Raw genomic sequence first — 25392 nt, forward strand, 5'->3', positions numbered from 1 at the left:
TTTTTTTTTAGTAAACACTATAAGTTCTCGAAATTTCTGTTTGGAGCAAATGCCCCCCCCCAAAAAAAAAAAAAAAAAACACGATGCATGACTATATACCCTGTCCCTCACCCCTGCTGCGTACTGCCAAGCATCTATTTGCGGATATATTGCATATGTTATTATTACTTTGGGAGCGAGAGGGTGGATGGCCTTAATTAAATAAAATAAATACCTAATTCGACGACACGTCAAACCTGACGTAGGAGCGGGGCATCGGGGCCCCCTTCTCTAATCTTATCCGCTACTTTGCCCTTTTTAATGGCCTTCAAAATATCTCGAAAATTTTCCCCCTTCGCACCTTTTGAATAGGGCGGAGGCATGAATGGCATATAATCATGGAATAAACAAAGGGGCGAATTCGAAAGGAATTTTAATTAAGACGGGATATAAGAAACAGGAAACAATTGAAAAGATTCTTTATTGGATGTTTCCGACCTGGTGTGTTTCGTCTCGTCTCAAACAGGCGGAATGACATTTCCAAATACAGAGAACAGTTAAGTGTTATATTTTTAGCATATATTTGTTGTTCTGGCATATATTTTGGTATTTAGAATACATGCGGATATAACACGTTTAGGGTTGATTTTCGGATATAAGATGGATTTAAGATCTTATTGGATTACAACCGTGACATATACTAGGGTGGTGTATATGGCATGATAGACATATATCTTCCTACAATGGCCAATTAAAAATACCGAAAGAGATAAAATGTGTGAAAGATATAGATTAAACCTTTTAAAAATATTCATTTGAGCAATCAAGGAGCTCTTCTCTTGCAAACCGCTCCGGTGGCTGAGAAACACTTAGTTTCGGATAATCATACAGGAATGTAACTTATTTGTATCATGTTGGCATTAAGGAGCATCAAGAATGATCAGTTCACAAATCCATGATTGTATATTCATTTTTATCAAAATGCACGTTACACATTGATTTTATGTAGATTTTCCATGACAGTGATATTTTTATAAATATTTTTTACAGAGTACTACTATACTACTACTACTACTACTACTACTACTACTACTACTACTACTACTACTACTACTACTACTACTACTACTACTACTACTACTACTACTACTACTACTACTACTACTACTACTACTACTACTACTACTACTACTACTACTACTACTACTACTACTACTACTACTACTACTACTACTACTACTACTACTACTACTACTACTACTACTACTACTACTACTACTACTACTACTACTACTACTACTACTACTACTACTACTACTACTACTACTACTACTACTGCTGCTGCTACAGCAGTAATACTATACACTCTAAATTCCAAGGATTCAAAATAATTCCAGATCGGCTGCGACCAGCCGAATTTTTAATTTATTTCAAATCTTAAGGATTAGTTTTTAAATATCAAAAGATTTAAATTGAAATCTTTTAGATTTATATTTAAATCAACAAGGTTTATATCTGAATCTAATATTCGGCTGGTCACTGTTCACAGCCGACCTGGATTTATTTCAAATCTTTGGAAATTAGAATGTTCTACTACTGCTACCACCACCACTACTAATAATGTTAATTGCAAAAATAGACTTACTGCAAACTTTGCACATCTTTGGGCAGTTTCGAGGGATTTGAGGGTGTAACGCACAGGTCCAGTACCCGGGCCAGCCGGGGGATTTCCCGCATAGGGGATGCTTGTCCTCGCAGTATTCTATCAAATCAGAGAGAGAAAAAAAGATCAGATCACAACGCACTTACACATTAAAACAGTATAAATAATGTTTTCTCAAATACGTATTCTGCAATCATGCAAAATAGTCCTCTCAAATCTTTTTCGGCAAGATATCATAAAAAAACTATTTAAGAACAGGCATATCATTTTGACCTATCCCTAGAGTTATTGCAATATTTTAGGGGGTGTGCAATTCAAAGAATGTTGCTTCACACGTTAAATTTTGCAGATGATTTTGCCGACAACCAGAAAAGTCCATTCCCCGCCCCCGCCCCCGCCCCGAATCTGCATGTTCTTTTTTTGATGGTATACAATTTGAGAGTCGTAGTAAGAAAAGACGGCAAAGCCCACGTTCATCATGTTCATGCCTTTGGAAAGAAAATTAGATCTACAAAAATAGTTAAAATTGAATAAACCAAAACTTGTTGCGGTTCACCAGCTCTCATCTTATTTTCGCCCACGATACAGCACTGGAGTGTTATTCTTGTTTAAAAAAACACATCTGCACTTCGTTTTCTTAGTAATCTGATAAGTGGTATGTTTCATTTTGTTCAATGCGATTAAAAATAATTGAATTCTTTGAAAGTAGAATTTTCCATTTCTTTTTCATAATAAACTCGTTAAGTTCTTGTTTAGGTGCAACTAATTTAGAACAGCTTGAGTTCGCTTCCTACAGACCTACTTCGGTCGGTATCATAATGAATTCGAAAGTTAAGAATTTGCAGTTAAAATTCTATTTACAGAAAATGGGACACTGATGTCAAATAATTTATTTTAAAATGATAATGGATAAGTCTATTAAATTGCTAGAATTCAGCCCCGAATATGTATGCAAAAATATTATATTACAAACTGTAGTAAGGATATAACTCTTTATAGTGAAACAAATAGAAACGAAGAAGTTATGGAGATGAAGTGAGGGAGGGGGCATAAGGAGATGAAGGTGGGCTGGGGGTGGGGTTTGGGTCTTCATCTTACCAGAACAGTCGGGACCGAAATAGCCATTAGGACATGCGCAGGTGCAATCATCTCTGTTGAGAGTTCCACCGCAATGACAGACCTGCCGACATTCTGTGAAAGAAGAAAGTTACAATTAAATATAATCAAGTAGTTTGAAGGATATTGTTTGAGTGATGAGGCTCAACTGTCAAGCTGTGTGTAATTTATGAGACATGTTGATGAATGCTGTTGTAATAGCGTTCATTAACGCTATTAGCGCCAGAGTGTTTCAAATGGTGACATTCTTTAGATCATTCTTACTTTCTATCCTGGCTATATATTTTTACGGTTTCATAAACATCTCATCTGCCAGTTTGTTGCTCGATATGAAGATGTACACGTGCAGAGATAGGAAAGAGAGCGAAAAAATTTTATACCCAAAAGACACATGTAATTATGGAAACTACAGATATCCAAGTGCGAACACAATTGAAGTTTACAACCAAATTGGGGATTGTAAGACTAGAAACATTTGCCGGTGCTCAGGCTGGCATAATATAAAACAATACCCTTTCCCCTTTTATGTCTTTATATAGGCCTATGTTTGGGTGCGTTTCATGATTATACCCATTAAATGACAAAATGAAGCAAGTATAGGCCGTAATATTTCCAGAAAACAGAGCCTGAAGGATCCTTACACACAGACGTCAGTGCAAAATATTTGCATAAAAGCAGGGTAGTCATGTATTGTGTATATATATGGAACAGGAAAATCGTAGGCAAAATTAGAAAAATGTCCATGATTCAAATAAATATTTGTCAATATTGACACTTGCGTCCTTCTGGCATTGGTGCAAAACATTAACAGGGACCTGAAGTGACGAAGAGTTCATCATTATCGCGTGTGCATCTTAACAAAATAATTAGCATGATGGGGGACCCTACCCAAATTGTCAACCGTGCCATTAAAACGAACTATTAAATAACCGCAATTAGTCATACATTAAAATTTGAAACAGAAGACACTACATGATTGCGACCGTGTATGTATTGTTATCCGACAATAAGAGCCTCGTATGGTCCCAATGACGATTATGACTTACAGTGACGAAAGCATTCTATAATTGCTTTACTGAAGCAGAACATAACGGAAATTTAGTTTACTGATACTCAGTTCTCTGGATTGTTCAATTAGGCTCACAATATATCATATTAACTACGTGAATCATTAGTTAACATGATTAAAGTGCAATGCTTACTACTCCAGTTATGTTGAGATACCGAAACAGTTTGTAATGGATGCATTCCTTCATTTACTCATTTAACCGATGCAATTAAAAGGACATTTCCAACTTATCATCCATGAAAGTGTTGAAAATATTAAGCGTGTCGTTTTATACGGTGAAAGGAAATGACTTCGATTAGAAGTTTTGTTCATAATATATAGACTGGATATACATTTATCCATTAAGGCGATGAGCCCCCCCCCCCTAAAAAAAAAAATAATAATAAATAAATTAAAATAAATAAATCAATATAAATAAATAGATAAGTAGAGAATAAAATGAAGAAAAAAAAATTAGAAATAAAATAAAGGGGACGGACATACTCTCAAAACTCCATAGATTGAAATCAGATTGTGGTCAGGGACCAATCCAAAATTTAATAAAGAAAGTCTCAATCAAATAAGATTGTATTCTAATTTAAAAAAAATGAAAACTTCAATCAAACTTTGGATTGGTCCGTAATCGCAATCTATTTCAGTTTAATGAATTTCGAGAGTAGCGTACAGGGCACAATTTCTATTTTCAGTACAAAAGCTAATTTTGTAATAGATTTCCACGCATTAGTCATAAAAATATAGCATATCTCCCTTTTCTTTTCCTTTACTTTCCTGTTCTTGGATTTCTCCTCTTGTATTCTTGATCGTAAACAATGGGGGGTCCATGGCCCCCAAGCTTCCCACACCTGCACCCCAGTTCACTTATCGTACACGTATATCACATTTGTTTCAGTTTTCACTTTTCAAGCGAGATGTGCATGTATTTCATGTATATTCCTTTTACATGTTTTATGTCTATATTCCATGAATATATGAAAAGGAAGTTTAACATCAAGGTATTTATTAAAAAACTATAAACCCAATTGCAATATCATTTGTTGTTTCATTATCAGCAGTTAATAAATCATTATTGTCGAAGAATCGCCAGGGCAAAGCGACATCAAACTTACGACGTGAACATTAAATTAATTTCCCCCCGATTAATTGCATTGATCAATGACATACAATCACATGGGCCCCTACCCAAATCTTAGTCGAAAGATTCTGTAACGTTTTGTTGCATTACCCGCTGCTAGATCTGCAGGAACGTCTTTCAAAACGCGTTTCAAATCATGATTCTAGGGTATATAGAAAAACTGGCGCATAAAGTTTATGTACGTGCATAAAGTTTTTAATGCACTACTCTTCTTAACTACTGTACTTGATAAACGCATCCGGTATAAAGAGGGCAATGTCTTGGATCGATAACTCGATGCTGATTGGTCAATAAAAAACCCCTGCGGGTATTATAGCATTTACTCATGTTTGATTGGAATACTCTCTTAAAATATAGTATGTTACTCACGGCATTGCGTTGAAATTCCGGTACAGTTTCCTGCAAATAAAGGAGAATAAGGAGAATGGTCATCGTTATTATGAAGGCATTACTGTGAATTATTCGATACAAATAAGCGATCTTTATGATAAAATAAATACAAAACACAATTCAGTGCCAGAAAGACAATAAAATGGCAAGTGATGAGAGCTAACAACAGTTTGGTAACGTAACAATCACGGTAACAGTAACTAATTATTTTACACTGACAGAAAAAGGTTAATGTTTGTGTTACATAACGATTTATGTTGATTCCTTGATCTGCTATGCAGTAAACGTTTTTTTAATATACAACGCTGTTAACTCAAGATTTTTTCTTATTAACTTTAATATCATTCAGTCATTAATGAAACCATGGAGCTACTATGAATTCATGGTGTGCAGAAACAAATTTACTGATGTAGTATATATGTGATGTCATCCGAAACTGCATGATATCAGGCTTGACAGGCTAAATCGAATTGAACGGAATAGGACCAGACTAAATCGTTCTTTAATCACCATGGAAACTAGGGGAACAGCAAGGGTTAAATCATAATAACGTTTTACAGCCTAGGGTTAGGCAAATCAAAGGTCAATTTGTGAATGGTTATTGTCTTCTATCACCTTCTGAACTTGGAAAGAAAGTATGAACGTCATTAAATAATGACGTCTATCCCGGTGGGTACCATCATCACGAAGAAGAAAAAAAAAACAAGTTCCTGTTTGATTCAAGTAAAATGAAGATCTTTTCAAGGTAGCCTGAACAATAATAAGCTGAACCTAAAACAAAATAACAAGAACTTTCTTTGGTAAAATGCTTGCAACTTCAATAACATCCCCAATTGATTTATTTTAGAATATTTTTTTCATATACATTTTTAAAGAACTATTGGTCATGTCCTTTTCGTTCATTTTAAGTCATCATTTTGTATTTTGCGATGCATTCATTGTACCGATAAATTGTGAGATACATTATCTTTTACCGATTTTATTTATTTTTGATATATATATAGGAAACTCTTGAAAATATTTCACATTTGAATTGCGTGTTTACTGGGAGAATTAAATCTACGGCTGGCCCAAGGAGATAAATCACATTTACCTCATCTGCGAATTTTGGCTCAAAACACTCGTATAATTCACATAAACCCATGCTACCAAAATGAAATTACAAAAGAGGCCAAATGATAAGAAAATGATTTGCACAATTTGGTGAGATTTCGGAGAAATCTCATAATTCAGTGATCAACAAGGATTTACAATGGTGCCAAATCGTTCAAATTCTGGCTTCGGGCCTAAATATGTCCTTAGGTACAAAATGATACATTGAAAAATATTCTGTGAAAAATTCTATATTGTCAGCCTTGTCAATACAATCTGTTCATTCTTTAAATTTATATCAATTTTTTATAGGCATGAAACATTTATTTAAATTTATTTACTAGTATAGTAATAGGAATTTTATGATGATGATTATGATGAAGATTATCATAATTGTATTGTTATTATTATCGTTATTAATATCATCATTATTACTTTTATCTTTATCATTGTTATAATTAATATTGCCATTATAATATAGTAATGATAGTTACCATGACCATTATTAATATTATTACCCTTATCATTATCATAGTTATTACAAATATCGTTATCATAATCATCAGCACCAACATTAACAAAAACAAATAACAATCTAATGACGATAATAAACAAACAAATATAAATACAAATCAAAGCAGAGATTCCTGTTTTCCATGGATATGTCTGTCATTAATAAAGATGGTCTGCAAATCAAAGTTCGAATTGCAGAGAGGCATTGTCAGACGGTTCATGTTAATTAATTCTACATAGGAAATATGAGCTGATAATGTGATATGTCTTTAGCAAGGGTCATCCATCGGCTAACCAATACGATTACTTCCTCTTGACATGAGAGATACATCATTATATCCTTCAATTTTGTCGATGGCCATACTTTAAGTTACTTACAGTTTTTGTAACCTCATCATCATGGTGTATACATTAATTGTTACAGCCAGCTCTGGGTTGGCGTTATATTCGACAAAAACTCTGATTTAGATAAAATTTAGATCTTATTTTTCTTAAGGCAACACCATTTTTTCCCAAAAACGTGTACGAAAGCGTAAAAAATACATTCTGATCGTGATATTTTTGCATGGTCAGACCCCCCACCCCACCATTGAAAGGGTTTTAAATTTCTTGTTCATCATCCGATTTTTACGTGTATTTTACTTTCACCATTAATATCTCTTTTCTTCATTCTTGTCTTTTCACACATATCACCAAGTTTAGATTCCCCATTCAAATAGTCAATTGAACTTGGCCTAATCTATTTTAATGAGCAAAAGCCAAAGTTGAAGTCGCATTGGGGTCACACCCGTTTTGATTTGAATGACAGATAAAATCGGAAATAAGGCAACATTGAATCATGATTACCCTAATTGATTTTCAGGTGTGGACTGTGAACACATCACTTCACCAATAATGAAACGATTACAATCCAGGGTGTATGAATGATTAGTAATCATAAATTTGGCCAAAAAGGAAATGATCAGTGTTGGGTGCACGGACAAAAAAATATATGAAAGAAACCCATCATGTTATAATACAACCATTATATCATCGATGTACAATTTCCTGATGATATTCTCAAATATTACTTTGTTTTCAAAGTTCTTTAAAAAAAACCAATGATTTCAATTATCTGCGTTGTTATGCTAAAGAAGACCACTTGCAGCTACAGTCGTACGCCTTCTGAGCTGTTTAGAGGTGTTTTTTTTTTATTTTACCCACGTTTTTTAAAGCCCGTCACTCATAACAACTATTGTTTAAAGTCTCGATCAAGTTGTTTATAAAAATAAACAATTGAGATGTTTGAACAGCTTGAACAGTTTGTTGTTAGAGTGACGGGCTTAAACAGTGTGCTTAAATATTTTTTTACAGTGTAGTGTTGGGTATTCTTTGTATGTTATCTTTTTGTCGCGATGCGCCGTTGCTTGTATGGATCCCAGGGGTTTTCTTTTTCATATCTCAGCATTCGTAATGAAATTAAAACTCAAGAATTACCTTTGAGTAATCCTTGCCATGTTGCTAGGACATAACTGTTAGTACGATTGTGTAGATATTCATGATGATACAACTATATCATGTGCGTGATCTGTTTTGAAGAACACTGTATATAAGCCGGCGCGAAAAGAAGTGCCAATTAATAAAGATAAAGGCTCGCACTTCTATCATTCATGAAAAACTATATGAGCGTTGTCATGGCAACCATAATTTCATGAGGAGATGAATTACCGAGTGAGGATTCGTTCAAGTGTAATCTGGTAATTCGTACCGGAAGTCTCACCCCCAGAACAGATGCAGCAATGGAGGCAGCTGTGTTACGGTTGACAGATGTGGTGTATGGGGGCCCTGTTAAAAAGCTAAATTTGTATTCATCGGCTATATTGCCCCAAATAAGGGAAAAGAGAAGGATTACATTGAATTTTTCTTTACACTATGAATATAAAACTCGAATGTTGTTTTATCCAGATAATATGCTGGCCTTTTCACACTCATGTGCATGATCAGTACATAGGAACTTAAATCACTGCAGACTATGGGTCTTCTCGCGAAATAGTCCTTGTGTATTACTTCATTTTATATTTATTCAAATCAATTTCACGAAGACCAAGGATGATTAACAATTCACCCCCAGTAAAATAAAAAATCACATCCTAATTATATAATTTAGCATTGATGTGCATTCTCAAAACAAATCAGTCAAACTGACTAGTTAATCGGGTCAGCTGGGTGCAACTGTTATTCTCGTCACAGTTGACAATTTCTAGTCGTATTTTACTAGAACAGAGTTATTTCTGAATAGAATATACGTCAGAAATGTGACTAGACATATCATTTACACCCAGCTGACTACTGATGTAGTCAATTTGACTGATTTCTTGTTTTAAGAGAGTAGAAGAAATTCTGTGCCGAGAGCTTCAAAGAATGAGGAAAAAACAAGATCTGAAATTAGGCTTAATTCAGACATGAGATGTGCACACTTTTAATGAAACTTATCAGAAGCCATGAAAAAGAGGTATAAAAAAGCTCTTGTATTTCGTCTTTTTAATTTAAGAAGACCAAATCAATATTTTGGTTATTTACACTGACCCTTCACTGACGAATTATCATGGTTCTTAGGTGGCAGGCCCAACCGATGAAATTGGTTGAAATCGATCAAATTCTTGGAAGATTTTAACCAATAATTTGATTGATTTTGACCTTTTTTCTCAGTCGGACACAACCAAGAGGATGGCCATTTTGACCAATATTTTTAGGGTGCAATATTAGACTAAAAATAGCTTTTGCAAGTTTTAATTCCAGGAGCCCCGAAACATTAATGCTCCTTAATTCACTATACCAAGAATCAGACAATGATATAATGCACACAATGATCATTTTAACCAACATAAAACAAAAACTCTGATTGATTAAAACTGCCTTTCCAGGAAGACCAAACAACATTCGTGTAGTTCATTAATCTTGATTTTCCCATTCTATGTCATCAATTGTACTGGTAGGAATAGATGGTTTTATTTCCTTGAAACCCATAGAATCAAACTCACATATACATGACAGAAGGCTCATTCATTGAAAGTTGTCCATTGTGAATTAACATTAAATGCACTGTTAAACACTGATTTTAGATCTTTAAAAAAAAAAATTACAAGATCACAAACGCGAATGTACAGTCATGCTGTTTCATTATACATTTTCTCATTTCATATCACAAAATAATACCACAATTTTCTTTAAAAAAAATCTTTGCCAACTCCTTGCTGATTTTCAAGGGGCTCTACATTATTGACTTTCAATAAATCAAACTTTATTTCAAACTGGTGATGTTTGTCATTATTATTGCCATGTCAATTGTCATCTTCTAAAGGACCACCTGTCCGTTTTGACAGAACGTATTTCGTGAGAGTTTTTACCTCTTATAAATAAATGTGATCGTTTCATATCGACAGATTCCAAGAACCAGCAAGTCTCGGAAGTAATTCGTTCATATTACCTGTCACATAGAAAGTTGTTATAATCTTCTAGGAAAAGGGGTTGAAGAATTATCAAAACTTCTTTTAGGAAAAAAGGAAATGCAAAACTACTTATTATTATAGCAATGCATTGTGTCTATGTGCATTGCAAAAGGAAAGGGTGGGAGGGCGTCTGTCTAACCATTTTTTTGTCAGGATAACTACATTTAGATCTGACTGCGAGATACAATTGCTGACTCTCTCAAAATATGCAGTACAATCAATTATGATAATTAAAATGGTTATTTACTTTATGTCGCCTCAACAGAAAGTGTATTTTACGTCGACCTTGAAAAACACAATTGTCATGAAAATAATATTGTTCACTAAATCCGCGATTACAAAGAGTCAGTTGCAAAGATAAGGCCTGTTTTGTGATATATCTAATAAACAGAACCAAAGACCTCCATTGTTTTAGTCCTCATTGTTCAACATTTTGAACGAAATTGTCATATTATAAGGTTGGCATGGTTAACTTGGAAAATACGGATATTACTTAAAATTTAGTATATTGATATAACGGATTGTGAATGATTTATTCGAATCAATGTATATCAGACTGATGGTTTTCCATTTTTTGCATCCAAACACAAACCTTAGATTTCAGACCATAATTTGCATTTCAGATAATCCAAATCAGTCAAATGTTATCAAATGGACATTAATGGAAATCAATTAATGATTCTGACTATTAACATTATCAACATTAAGTATGGTAAAACATACAATTCAATAAATACTTACGATACAAATATGTCACATGATACTTACTGCATAAATTATTATTACACGTTCCAGTTCCCGATTCACATTTTGTACACCTTTCACCGGCAATGTATGGCTTTGCACCAATGTAGTTTCCCCTGAAAACAATACAATAAAAATACATCAATAATCATAATAACTGATCATTTTTAATCCTATAGATATTGCAGTGTATGCAATGCAGCAGTTTATTAAATACTCAAAGTGATGATTAACATATTTTTAATAGTAAAAGCGAACTGTTATTTGATGTTTCGTGAAATATAGACGTGGTATCTGGATATTACCAACGAACGTTTTACTATCGGTACCATTATTATTAAATATCAATAATCGTTCTCAAGGAAAACAAAGTAGTACCATATACGTGCCATAAATTTCCTTCATCAGGATGTAGTTATGCTTTTGCGGAAGAACCAAATGGGGGGGGGGGATTTCGAGGTAGGTCATTTTCGATTCCCTCTATTCCATAGAGGAACGACACCACCCCTATATTTTTAAACATCATTAAATCTTTTAATTGCCCTTTAATCCCTCGACATCCAGACTTAACCAGACTCGCAGCCCCCCCCCCCATAAAAATAGGAAAAAATCAAAAGATGATGATGAAAAATAATACTCACGGTGGGTAGTAATTGCACGTAATGAACCAGGCCCTGGCATCGCCCGCCCCCGTTACTCTTGGGCAGTAGTGCCTTCCGCAGCCCACCTTTCTCGATGACGCCCACATTAACTGGTGATGAAAGACAAATTAAAGACGTAATCCACTTTTTGGAGCTAATGTGATTATTTGGGCACTTTTTCTGAGTCAGGGGGCTGTCAATGAAAATGATTTGGATGAAGAGGGTTGCGGAAATATGATGAGTAAACCATAGTTCTCCAAGGGCACATATATACGTGTGTGTGTGTGGAGGGGGGGGGGTTCTTTGGTAAAACGAATTATGATGGACATTATTATGTATATCCAATAGTTTATACAATAAAATGAACAGAAGTCTAAGAAATGTGTCATAAGATGTACACATTTTCGTACGGCCACGCACATTTTCTCCATTTCATTTCAGTCGTTACACTTTGAAAGCAAAGACGAATCCTTTTTGGAAGATAAGATTTTGGAATCATTCCATTTCCTGATTGGCCTAAAGTTTTTTTTTACCACATGATAATATCACCATACCAGCTGAGGCTTCTTCCTTTTCCTTATAAGTCATAGCCAAGCAACATAAATTGTCTTAACAAGCTACGCTACAGTAGCTTGCCAATCAATCACTTTAAAACGAGGCCTTTTATGTTACAGCCTTAAACAAACCTTTTGTTCATGTTGATTTTAATTCAGCGTCAACCATTAAGCCATTAATGTGGGTATATCGACAAGGACTTGCCAATAATAATATCTCCTTTTTTTCGGTCGCAACAATTAAGCCAAATTTAGTATTAAGGGCTTGCCAAAACAATTATTTAATCTTTAGACATTTAAAAACACAGGGAAATTTTGAAATAGATAAAATTATCTGATTGGGGTGCATTACGACAGCAAGGTAACCAGTTATTGCATGAATTTGAGGTGAACATCAGAATAGTTGCCAATTGCAGATCAAGTTGGAAGGGTTCAAATGACTTGGGATTCGTCCATTGATACAATTGAAGAAGATGAGATCGTCAGAGGATGACAGGCATTACGCATTACTGTTTTCACTTTATTTTTCGACAACCTTTCAACTTGTCCACTAAAAAAAAACAATACCGTGAATTATTTTAATCAAACAGTATACAAGACAAATCACCTGAACTCTGTGCTGATAAATACTTAGGGGGATTTTTGATCTGTACAGATTTTCCCTTTTTCTTTAGAAAAATTGATTTCCTGCTGATGACCACACTCATGATTACATGACGCTTCCAAAGGGCAAGGCCAATATCATTGCAACCTAGTTATGATATAAAATCATCCTTAAATGGGTAAGTCCGCTATCTCAAAATAAGTTTGTTTGGAAAGAAGTAGATAAATATGAATGTTCTAACAACGATAATTCGACCGATTCTGACGAAAAGTGAAAAAGAGAAAATTATTTTGACGGTTTTATTTTTATTTTTAGACGCGAGGTCACTGAGACACGAATTGACAATTATTGAATGAATAACGTACATGTAATCTCAGCTTTCATTATTTTCAGGCTGGAATACCTATTTATTGAAGTATCTGAAGTTGACTTTGGCACCTCTACTGGTTAGCGGTATTTACAAAAGGAGAAGGTTCAAGATATTTACAGAATTGATCATGAGAAAGAAAATCCTCATCCCTATAAGTAGTCAATGGTTATTGTAACGTTTGTATCCTGTTACACCTGTCTCAATCTGGTAAACATAGAGAAGCTGTTGTTGTTGTTGTTGTTGGTAGTTGTGGTGATGGTGGTGGGGATAGTGGTAGAGTGGAGGCTGGAATCAAAGGGTAAAATGGTTGACCTGGATGCGAAAGGAGCTCTTTCTGGGTCAACCTATATCCGGAATGGCTGTTTCCCCCTGAAGATTTCCGATGACAAAACGATGCCTCCTTACTCTACATCAAGCTAATTAAAGGTGTCCAGGACCCTGTTACACAAAACCTAGCGATTGATCATAGGTCTGATATCTACGATCGATTGTATTGACTATTGTGCATGATCAGTTGTAAAAAATCAACTCTGCGATCAATCGATAAGCTTTATGAAAAGGGGCCAGATGACTGTAATTAGGTTCGACCTCTTTCATCTCTCTTGACACAATTCTGACTGATTTTTTTTGGTTAAACAATTCGCCTCGCTATTAGTCATGTTCTAACCAGGGGTTACGTGAAGGGGGCCGGGTATAGAAGACGATAATCAATTTCCGCTTCAAGACGGGGTAACTCATGCCATAATAAATATTTACAAGACCTTGTTTAAGAACGACACAACCCCCTCCCCAACTCTCTCCCTTTTTCTTTCCCTGTTGCACATTATAGTAATACCTTTGACATTTACAACGCTTTCTCCAGGAACGATGAGAATCTTTGCGTGTACTTTATTTTTAAACTGTAAAAATGCGTTTTAAATTGACGATGGTTACATTTATACCGTTTAGCAATACTGCTTGAAATACATACCTTCTTTTTCAAACATAAGCTTTAAAGAAATCAGTAGTTATTGTGTAAAATAATGTTTTAAACATTATATTGGAAATTCGCGATAGAGGGGGGTTCCTTCCCTATATAGCACACAGCCGCATTGCTTCATCACGGCGAGTGATTGTGAACAAATTTGAACAACATCGGTTGATTAACAGTTTAAGCAATAATAGAAGTTAGAGTGACGGGCTTGAACAGCGTTGCTTAAAATTTTAAAAAGTATAGCTCCAGATATTTTTACTATGTAAAGTCAGCTTGCTTTCTGCTTTCGCTATATGATATCTGTTCGTTGAAGATTGTGTACGAGAGGCATGTACTTCAGAAGATGCGCTTTTCGTCCCATGACATTTGCTCCGATGGAAAATCTGCATGTTATGCCAAACATAAAATATAACCTCCAAAACTAAATAAACCCTAATCATTATTCTGAACCAAAAACTCTATTACAAACCCAACTCTAATCTTATGCCCTCTGAGATATCAAAACCGGCGCAAATGTCGCATGCAGGAGCAAAATATGTCGTGTCACCCCGAACTGGTTATCCTAATACAGGGTCCCTGAAATAGAAGTATAAGAAAATAAAGATAATAGGTAGATTGAAATAAGGAAAACTTTTCATCACATTTTTATCCGAAATGTGACCTTTTTCTCTTCAAATGAGAGGTGTTGTTATGATTGTGATCATGTTGCAGTGTTGAATACTAATTATTGACTCGGATAGTGCAGAAACAGCGGGCATGCCGAGTCTGATTCATGAGGAGGGGGGGGGGGGTGGGGGCATACATTTTCATATCGTTTATAATTTCGACTTGGTCAATGGCAAGGATTATGAACCGGCCTACAGACGGTGTACAGGCCTAAATCTGCATTAATCTTAATCTCAATCCAAATCAAAAGCCCACAGGTAGACATGCCATATCATTAGACTCTCCGGGCCCTGGGAACGATTTTTTTTTACATGGGGTGCTGGTTTAAATTTGACAAGCTCAAAAAAGTTTCACTACAAAAAGAAGGTGATTTTGTTCCGGGAAAAATATTTTTTTAAAGTTTTCATTAAAAAATCGAAGTCATTTTGGTTGCATTTCTGCCATTTAGCATTGGCCTACCTACCCGATTTCCAGGGGTGGAGAATATAATACGTATCACCCCCAACATGCCCAAGGAAAAAACTTGGAAGCACCCATAGCACTGTCGCTCCTCATGCAGGGACATTTATGAAGACTCGTCATCGGGTTGGTCATTAGGTCCTATCAGCTCTTGACTTTATCGATGTGAGAAAATCCGAAGTGAACCGAACACGTAGTCGTCACTCCGGGTCGAATTTGAACCGAGTCGCGTATTTCGGATTTACTGGAGACCCCAACCATGCTTTTACCATCCCAATGATTTGGGCTCCGTAACATAAGTTCGCAGTCAATCGCTAAATTCAATGACCAATCAAGATCAATGTTACATACACACTGCGTTCAAAACACTGACCAGAAACCAATCAGAGTGATTCTTTCATATTTGAAATTTATTGGAAACTTTTAGGTCATGGGGCCTGGCCCCCCCCAAAAAAAAAATCAGAAAATAATTACCAATACAATTAAGGCATGAACAAAAAATATTCAAAATCTCTTGTTATCACGATTTTAAAGCAATTGTGAGGTTAAATTATGGATATTAGGAATTTCAACCGGAATGTTAAACGAAAAGTATATGGTGATAAGAATTTCGATATAGAATTTTGGCAACAAAAGCATTTTGACATTTGGAAAGTATGTGTCTGTTCCATGGAGATTTAATTAGCCTCAAATGAAGGAAACATTGACAATTAAATAAGAGGAGATAGCCAGCTATAGCAAAATCAAAATTTGTTATAAGGCTTTCATTTCCTATAGGTGCAGTTCTATGAAATTCAATCAGCATTTTTATATGCTTATATAATATAACATATAGTATATGCGTTGTTTTTATGATAATTCCATCGAAATAAAACACGTCAAAGAGAAGCAAAACATATTTCTCGATTGCTATATTTGGATAAAGCACAGTCCCTCCCTTTTTTCTCCGCTGATTACATTTTCATTGTGACAATAATTCAAATAACAATATCCGAATCTTAATAGTTGAGTCAGCAATAAATAATGTCGTTTGGTTACACAACAATATGTATATTTCTTTACCAATGAATCTATAAAAGATATTATACAATATAAACAATAGCATGTGTTTGAAGATAATGATTAAGCAATATTAATAACGAGTTCAACTCCCTCCGAAGAGTCAATTATTCGTTCTATTTTGTTAAATTATCTATCTATCTATCTATATATCTATATATCTATCTATCTATGTATCTATGTATCTATCTATCTATGTATGTATCTATCTATCTATGTATATATCTATCTATCTATCTATGTATGTATGTATGTATGTATGTATGTATGTATGTATGTATCTATCTATCTATCTATCTATCTATCTATCTATCTATATATCTGTCTGTCTGTCTGTCTGTCTGTCTGTCTGTCTGTCTGTCTGCCTATCCATCCATCCATCTATCTATCTATCTATCTATCTATCTATCTATCTATCTATCTATCTATCTATCTATCTATCTATCTATCTATATATATATCTATCTATCTATCTATCTATCTATCTATCTATCTATCTATATATCTATCTATCTATCTATCTATCTATCTATATATCTATCTATCTATCTATCTATCTATCTATCTATCTATCTATCTATCTATCTATCTATCTATCTATCTATCTACCTATCTATCTATCTATCTATCTGTCTATCTCTTTTCTTCTCTTCTTTTCTCTCTGGTGCTTCATCGATTTTTTTTTCTCGGATCTCGTTTTGAAATATATCAAAATCTTCAGGAATGTTATACATAATCGTTGCGCCCCCCGCCACCATTTTCCTTCATTTGACGGCATACACGTGGTACATGCGGTTCATTTCTTGAGTGCACATTTTTTAAACATGAAAGTATAACATGAAGTTATAAATACCGACATACGATATTCTGCTATCCTTTTACGTTAATGTGACACCGTCTCGTAACGGTGATACGAGTACATGGCTTAAAAAAGGGCCAAGAACATTATAACCGGGCTACGAAGAAGAAATCAAGATTATCCAGAAGAGATTATCCTTCTATTTTTAAATCCTAGAGATTATTTCTATTCTCAGCTTTCTCTGAAGATCATGCCGATTTCTTGAGCTAGTACAGAATTAGTGTTGTATAAATACTCATCATGCTTTTTCTTTGTTGTTTCCTTTTTAATGTATAGGGGAGGGGTCATTTTGAGGAGGATTATATTACGGTTCGAAACATTGTACAAAATATTTCTTTCAGGTTCTGAGATGCTTTAATATTCTGCGATACCCCACCCCCACCCCTCTCACATCGTTGGAAAAAAAAATCGTCACTTGTTCTCTCTCTCTCCCTTGGTCTTTGTCATGTTCATGATGTTATAATGAAAGTAAATCAGTTCTAATACTGTCAAACTGAGTCAATTCGCATGATTTTTGACAGAATTTGAAGTGCAGCAAATACAGACATGACACAGGCTAGACTTAATTGTCTATATTGTTTCATGTTTCAGCGTCATTTCCAATAACGATACGATAGGTCATTTGGGCCAGAACATTGTTTTGATTATGGGTAAGTGGATCTGCATAAGATACCCAATTAGGAGAGTATAAGCGTTTTGTTTGCACCGTCTTACTTCTCTTTTCATCGTTTCGTCAAATTTCTTCCATTACACATTTAATACAGGCTGTAGTCCCCTACTTCCATTTAGATGCGCTCACTATCGTTGTGTTATATTTCTTATAAATATTATTTTTCTGTCTACCACTACTACTACTACTACTACTACTACTATTACTACTACTACTACTACCACTACTACTACTACTTCTTCTTCTACTACTACTACTTCTACTTCTACTACTACTACTACTACTACTACTACTACTACTACTACTACTACTACTACTACTACTACTACTACTACTACTACTACTACTACTACTACTACTACTTACTACTACTACTACTACTACTACTACTACTACTACTACTACTACTATTACTACAACTTCTATAATACTTCTTCTTCTTTCTTCTTCTTTTTTCTTCTTCTTCTACTTTTTCTTCTCCCTTTTCTACATTTTTTCTCTCTTTTTCTCCATCTTCCCTTCTTCCATCTTTTGTTGGTTTTGTTTGATTTTTTTTTTGTGGGGGCTTTTTAAAGAACAATAATAGGCCAATCATGAGTCGACTACCCCCCCTCCCCACACACGCACAGACCCCCACTTTCCTCCTTTCAAGACAAAACCGTTATAATTCTGAATCGAATTGAAACATGATGAATTTGTCAGAGGACATAGTATGCGCGGAATTCAAAATTCAGTCACGCCTAGTAATATCACAGCAACAGAAAAAGATAATCATGAACATGATGGAATGTCCGAAGAATGTGAACTTTTTGGAAGTGCCAATGTTTTAATATTCAGATATGAGCACATGCATGCTCTTATTGTCAATCGAGAATACCTTTCCAATGTTTTATAATAATATAAAAGAAAATGCTACATTTATAAAACGGTGACCACTAAGTATACGCCCTTAAAGAATGTTTTAGAAAACAGGAATATTCACCGTCCAAAATTATGTTATTCACATAAATAATAGATATAATATGTACGGTTTTTTATTTGCTATCGGATGTGTGTAGATGTACAATTGTAAAAGGTTCTTCCAGGTTAAATCCTGCTCTGTGAAGTAAATTATTTTGGAGAACGCGGTATTGAAAATGTATGACAAGATATATCGTCACATGCTCGCATGTGACGTCACAAATAAACGAAATAAGAAAAATATATATATAAATATATATGACTTTGTTGTAATGATGGATTTTTGCCAAACTTCATTTATCATGTTTTCATATTTTTTCAGCTGCTTTTACTAAAATAAAATTTAAATCTGGTTGAAATTCCCCTTTGATCTCAGAAGAGGCATATATATATATATATATCAGTGACTGGTGACTATGCTCATATTGATGTTGGAAATCAGTTTTTCTGTAACTGAAGAGTTTATGTATATTGAGAGTATGACATCGGCATTATCGCGATGGTCTTTGGAAACCTAATTTTTCTCTTGACTTTAAACCTCAACCAATCCAAAAAAGCAAGTCATATCATTCAGTAAAGGAAGGATCAGCAATGTAAAGAGGCGAGGGGAAATACCCTTCCCTCCGATAAATATTCGGTTCCAAATCCACAAAATGGCAGATAATTCCTCCTTTAAGATACACTTATACTCGGCAAACAAAATGACAAAACAAAATAATATGCGATTATGTCGTGGCTTTATTCAATAGAGATGAACACTTTTCCGAATCTGGTGTCACAATCACATAAGTATAAAACATGGATATGAATACCTCTGATTATAGACTTACATTCATGTATGTCTGGAACCAACCGATAGCCTTTGTTTAGCTCCCCGAAGGGGGGTTAAACCCCCGGCTAGAAGGCCCCCCCTCCCAGAAAATTCAACGTTAAATTTCACGGCTGCTTTCCCACTGGTTCTCTGCTAGCCGGACAGGAATACCAGCACAGCTATTAACTACATGTATGAGCTATCGGCAAATCGGTGGATTACAGATGGCATACTTATATCATATAATATACATATATATACCAGCCTTCCCGCATGAGAACTTGGGTGAGGCCAAAATTTCACGAAAAATATAAATGTATACAGAATACCAGCCTCCCCGCCTATGAGATCAGGTGAGGCCTAAACTGAAAGTTCGAGCGTGACACCCTTACATTCAAATTACAATTGCGTTCCTAAAGTACTATGTAAAGTTATAAATAAATCCCCTTCGTCTAGGTACCGAATGAGGACCCGATTCAATATGAAATATTAATCAACGTACATGGCATCAAAGTGGAAAATCTAATAACTAGAGGCTAAAATATCATTCACTGCTTTACACACCTTGCAAAAGTGACCATTGTGGATTAAAGAACATATGCCATGCCAATAATATGAGAACTCTATTTAAGTGAATTACCAACATATAACGAACACCCAGTCCCAAAAACGGGTAAGGGCGAAAACCCACCTGACCACAGACCAAAATAGATCAGAAGGATAAAATTCCCTTACGGCCCACATTTCTAAATACACGACGATCTTTATATTGTTTTGATGTGCGACCAGGCAAACTGCCCCCGGATTTGACTTCGTGTTTCGTTATATAAATCAACATTAAATTCATGTAAGTAAAATAATTCAAATGTCCAAATTATTATATAACAATTCTACATCCGTTATTCCATTCATAACGAGCTATACACTCCAATAAAACACAAATCAACTCTGAATGATACCTAGAGTATCTTTATATTCTCGACCTTCCCCATTGCATGTGTTTAAACATTCCAACATTGTTTGACCCAAACGTAACATTTACATGGATGGTTGTTGGGGAGGAGGTGGGAAAATTACAAGCGAATATTTTGGACGTTCATCTCCGTTGAAAGCCAAGACTAAAATGAAGGATTTTTCGCGCCTTCGCCTAGGCGCGCGCGCCAAAATATGGGCGCTCCTTGCGCCCAGTATAAATTATCGTCATTGTGCGCATAAACAATACCGTCTGGCGCACCATTGTGACGTATCACCTCGTCAACCGCGCCATTCCAAATTACAAACACCTTCATGACCTGGCTTTGTTCGCCGACCTATAAATCATTTTAAATCGCCGAGTCGTCTTTAAAATACATTATACTCGGCAAACAAAATGACAAAACAAAATAATATGCGATTATGTCGTGGCTTTATTCAATAGAGATGAACACTTTTCCGAATCTGGTGTCACAATCACATAAGTATAAAACATGGATATGAATACCTCTGATTATAGACTTACATTCATGTATGTCTGGAACCAACCGATAGCCTTTGTTTAGCTCCCCGAAGGGGGGTTAAACCCCCGGCTAGAAGGCCCCCCTCCCAGAAAATTCAACGTTAAATTTCACGGCTGCTTTCCCACTGGTTCTCTGCTAGCCGGACAGGAATACCAGCACAGCTATTAACTACATGTATGAGCTATCGGCAAATCGGTGGATTACAGATGGCATACTTATATCATATAATATACATATATATACCAGCCTTCCCGCATGAGAACTTGGGTGAGGCCAAAATTTCACGAAAAATATAAATGTATACAGAATACCAGCCTCCCCGCCTATGAGATCAGGTGAGGCCTAAACTGAAAGTTCGAGCGTGACACCCTTACATTCAAATTACAATTGCGTTCCTAAAGTACTATGTAAAGTTATAAATAAATCCCCTTCGTCTAGGTACCGAATGAGGACCCGATTCAATATGAAATATTAATCAACGTACATGGCATCAAAGTGGAAAATCTAATAACTAGAGGCTAAAATATCATTCACTGCTTTACACACCTTGCAAAAGTGACCATTGTGGATTAAAGAACATATTCCATGCCAATATATCTTATGACAACAGTGTTTAGGCGGCATAATTTGACAAATTACCGCCAAACGAGAATATATTTTATATATATGATCGGCCGCCAAAACACTTCATTCATTTTTAAGCCTTCGTTCATAATTTACTCCAGTTTTGTGTTAGCTGGCCAAGCTAAATCAGTTATCATGCATAATCAAGAAGGCCTCCAAGCCCTCCATCAATAAATTTAAATGAATCAAAAATATACATCTTTGTACAACCTTTGACGTCGCTGTCTTTCATGACACAATTACCTGAAGGCTTGCATTCTTTGCCTCTAGATATTATTATTATTATTATTATTTTTTTTTTTTTTTTTTTTTTTTTTTTTTTTTTTTTTTTTTTTTTTTTTTTAGAATACCTGCTTTCTATCCTTGACCAACATACCAGCCCCCTTTTAAACCAGCATGAAATGACATTTAAAAACCAGATAGAAATATTCAATACAAGTATATGAACAAATATCCATCTCAAGTTTAATGAGAGCATGGAAAACACTTCTATGTATTCAATTGTTGGAAACAATCTCCCAATAGAAATACATTAAACATAAACCGTGTCAGAACTTCCTTCACAATTAAGATCTGATTACCATGCACAAAACTAAACAAAACATATGAAGGAAGACAAGATAATATGCAATTTTAAGTATCATGGTTTTGATACAAACATATTGCAAGCTTCAAAATTGAAATTCATTGCATCACTAATTTTGATAAGTTATCAATGGTGGCTGAACGCCATCGGTTTGACCTTAATATAATTAACAAATACTAGCATCCCAACATTGCTAAACTAGCAATGCATGCCGCACTGAGGTACTGCCTCTTTCTTGTTGCCCAATTTGCCATACATTTATAACAGTGCATGATTTAACCCTATGCACACAAATAATTCAATTGTGGACAATCGATCAATAAAATCCAACATTTAGCATTTAGCATTTAGGTAGCATTTAGCTATCGTAGTCACCTCACACTTAATTCCAACAAATACATATCATACCATTCCTGAGTTATAATTGTATTTTTATGGATTTTGTATACTGTTCTGTTGGAAATGAGATAAAATAAAATCTTAAACTGAAAACTTGAGTAACATCCACAAAATAACCCCATTGGATAATGGGGTATAACCATGATAACTGAAGGCACTAAAACTAATTTGATGGCCGACCGCCATCAGTTTGACCATATAGTTAACACATAGAAGCATCCCAACATTGCTAAACCGGCAATGCATGCCGCACTGAGGTACTGCCATTTTCTTGTTGCCCCATTTATAACAGTGCATGATTTAACCCTATGCACAAATATAATTCAATTGTAGACAATCGATCAATTAAAATCCAACCACAGCATTTAGTTAGTCACCTCACACTTAATTCCAACAAATACATAATTATACCATTCCTGAGTTATAATGGATTTTGTAAATTGTTCTGTTGAAATGAGATAAAATAAAAACTGAAAGATTGCGTAACATCCACAGAATAACCCCATATAAAACATGGAGTATAATCATGATAATTGAAGGCACTAAAACTAATTTGAATATGAAACCTTCCCGATCAGGACTACTCGGTTAGAGCAACACTCCTCAATTAAATATGCTGTTAAACTAAGAACCAGTTAACATAAACTGGAACTTTACCCGGGATGAATCATTTCGATAATGTTTTCACATATCAACGTAAAGCATGACTGCCTTTTTATTGTTTTATCATCCTCACCACATCCATGAAATAATTATTTATTTCAAAAATTAAATAACATCCGAACAAGTAGTCCTTCAAACGATAATGAATAAAATTTGAAGTGGCTTATACATTGATACATTCATATATGCTTATCCTGAACAATATGTTCCATTCTTGTTGGCAAAAGCATACGTACAAAGGGCTTTCTTCATATGTTCAACATGTTCAAGTTGAACAATATGGGGGACCTCATAAAAAGTCTGAAACTGAAATCATGACGAATTCATCCTCATATTATATGAACTTATCCTTCAAGACAGCCCACTGTATCATGATGTTTCAAATATGATCTTTCCCTGTTGCTTGAAGGCTAAAATGTTTGTTCACCAGTTTTTTGACTGAAGAAAAACCTCTATTCCTTGGAATACGTATCAAAACCACCTTGTCGGTAAATTAGTTCTATGAAGATGAAGACGTTGACCACTGCTCCAATTAGAGTCATTGCTGGCAACAATACCCAGTTCAGTTCTATTTATTATAAGAGCGTATTAACGCCCCAAAATGACATCCTTTACTATGGACTCTAAGCTAACTGGTCAGGAAATAGATCCAACCAAAGGGGAACTCTTTGGCAGCCAGACTTGGAGCGTTCTAGATCATACTATAGTAGGTCTACCGTCTAATTGTCATCAGACTTTCCTGCCAGCCTACCTTGCCTCGCAGTAGCCCACTTGAATCCCTTTCATCCAAAGATCCGGCACTGCAAAAGAAAAGAAGAAAAAGCCTGGGCAGAACACCAAATTCTATATCTAGTACCAAAACGGGTCTGTCCCTCTGCTATCCTTTTCGATTTATCACTCTTGTAGGCCCGAAAACCGAAGGACGTATATAACAGAGGTTATGAACATTTCTTCATCTACTGCAAACACACAAGCACTAGTGAAAAGCATATTAAACAATTTGGAAGATTACAATCCTCACCAGTATTGGGGGGGGGGGGGCTCAATTGAACCCCCTAAATGCCTATGGAGTTGTACCATTTATTCAGAAATAACAAATAAAATATATACATGTATATCCTTCGCCCTCTTTATCATAGCTTCCAATATACGCGTACCGGGGGTACTTTAAATTTTTAGCTTTATACGAAACGAGCAGCTTCCCGAAACATCTGAAACCGCCTTCACAGAGTAATCATTAGTCCTGCTCCTTATGTTTCATTTATAACTGCTATTTTCAAATTCCTTACAGTATAACCCCAACCAGCGATGCAATATCATCTGCATATATGTGCGTGTTGCAACTTCGACAATATTTCAAAACCAGATTCAATAAGCTTCAAATAATCTGTTCCATTTTAGACTATAACTTCTCTTATCATTTTTATTATTTATTATTCTTATTTCAGTATTCGGTTTTACCTCTACACCACTGCAGAAATAATCAAGCCAAATTACTGCATCCAGCCCATTAGATACATTTTCATAATCAACGGGCCACCAGCACGAATATTTCACACGCTGTCCAATTCCAAGAAGAAGATATACTTTTTGGAACCTGGTTTCTGATTGAGCAATCGGTAAATTTCGTTTGATTGGCCAGTATACCTATATGGCCTATTGCATTATTAAGGCATCCGTATATTGTGTCCCCCGAAGCAACAAAAGGGGAAATTACAGTATGGTACAAGATTTCAGACACTTTCCAACACAGGCCCATGCAACACAGGCCCATGTCAATCGACTACATCAATTTCTACTGAATGCCTTCAA

At 35.2% G+C, this 25392-nt stretch overlaps 1 protein-coding gene across 1 annotated transcript in view; it reads right to left on the reverse strand.

The window, feature by feature from the left end:
- Window positions 1-25392, reverse strand: part of LOC129255124 (uncharacterized) — a 48545-nt gene that overhangs the window by 10744 nt on the left and 12409 nt on the right. The window contains exons 3-7 of the mRNA XM_064095723.1: window positions 11828-11937; window positions 11211-11302; window positions 5329-5358; window positions 2741-2833; window positions 1625-1741 (exon numbers count right to left, since the gene is read on the reverse strand). Coding sequence (XP_063951793.1) covers window positions 1625-1741; window positions 2741-2833; window positions 5329-5358; window positions 11211-11302; window positions 11828-11937 — 442 coding nt within the window. The remainder of the gene's footprint in view (window positions 1-1624; window positions 1742-2740; window positions 2834-5328; window positions 5359-11210; window positions 11303-11827; window positions 11938-25392) is intronic.

Source organism: Lytechinus pictus, chromosome 2, assembly GCF_037042905.1.
Source record: "Lytechinus pictus isolate F3 Inbred chromosome 2, Lp3.0, whole genome shotgun sequence".
Taxonomy (NCBI): domain Eukaryota; kingdom Metazoa; phylum Echinodermata; class Echinoidea; order Temnopleuroida; family Toxopneustidae; genus Lytechinus; species Lytechinus pictus.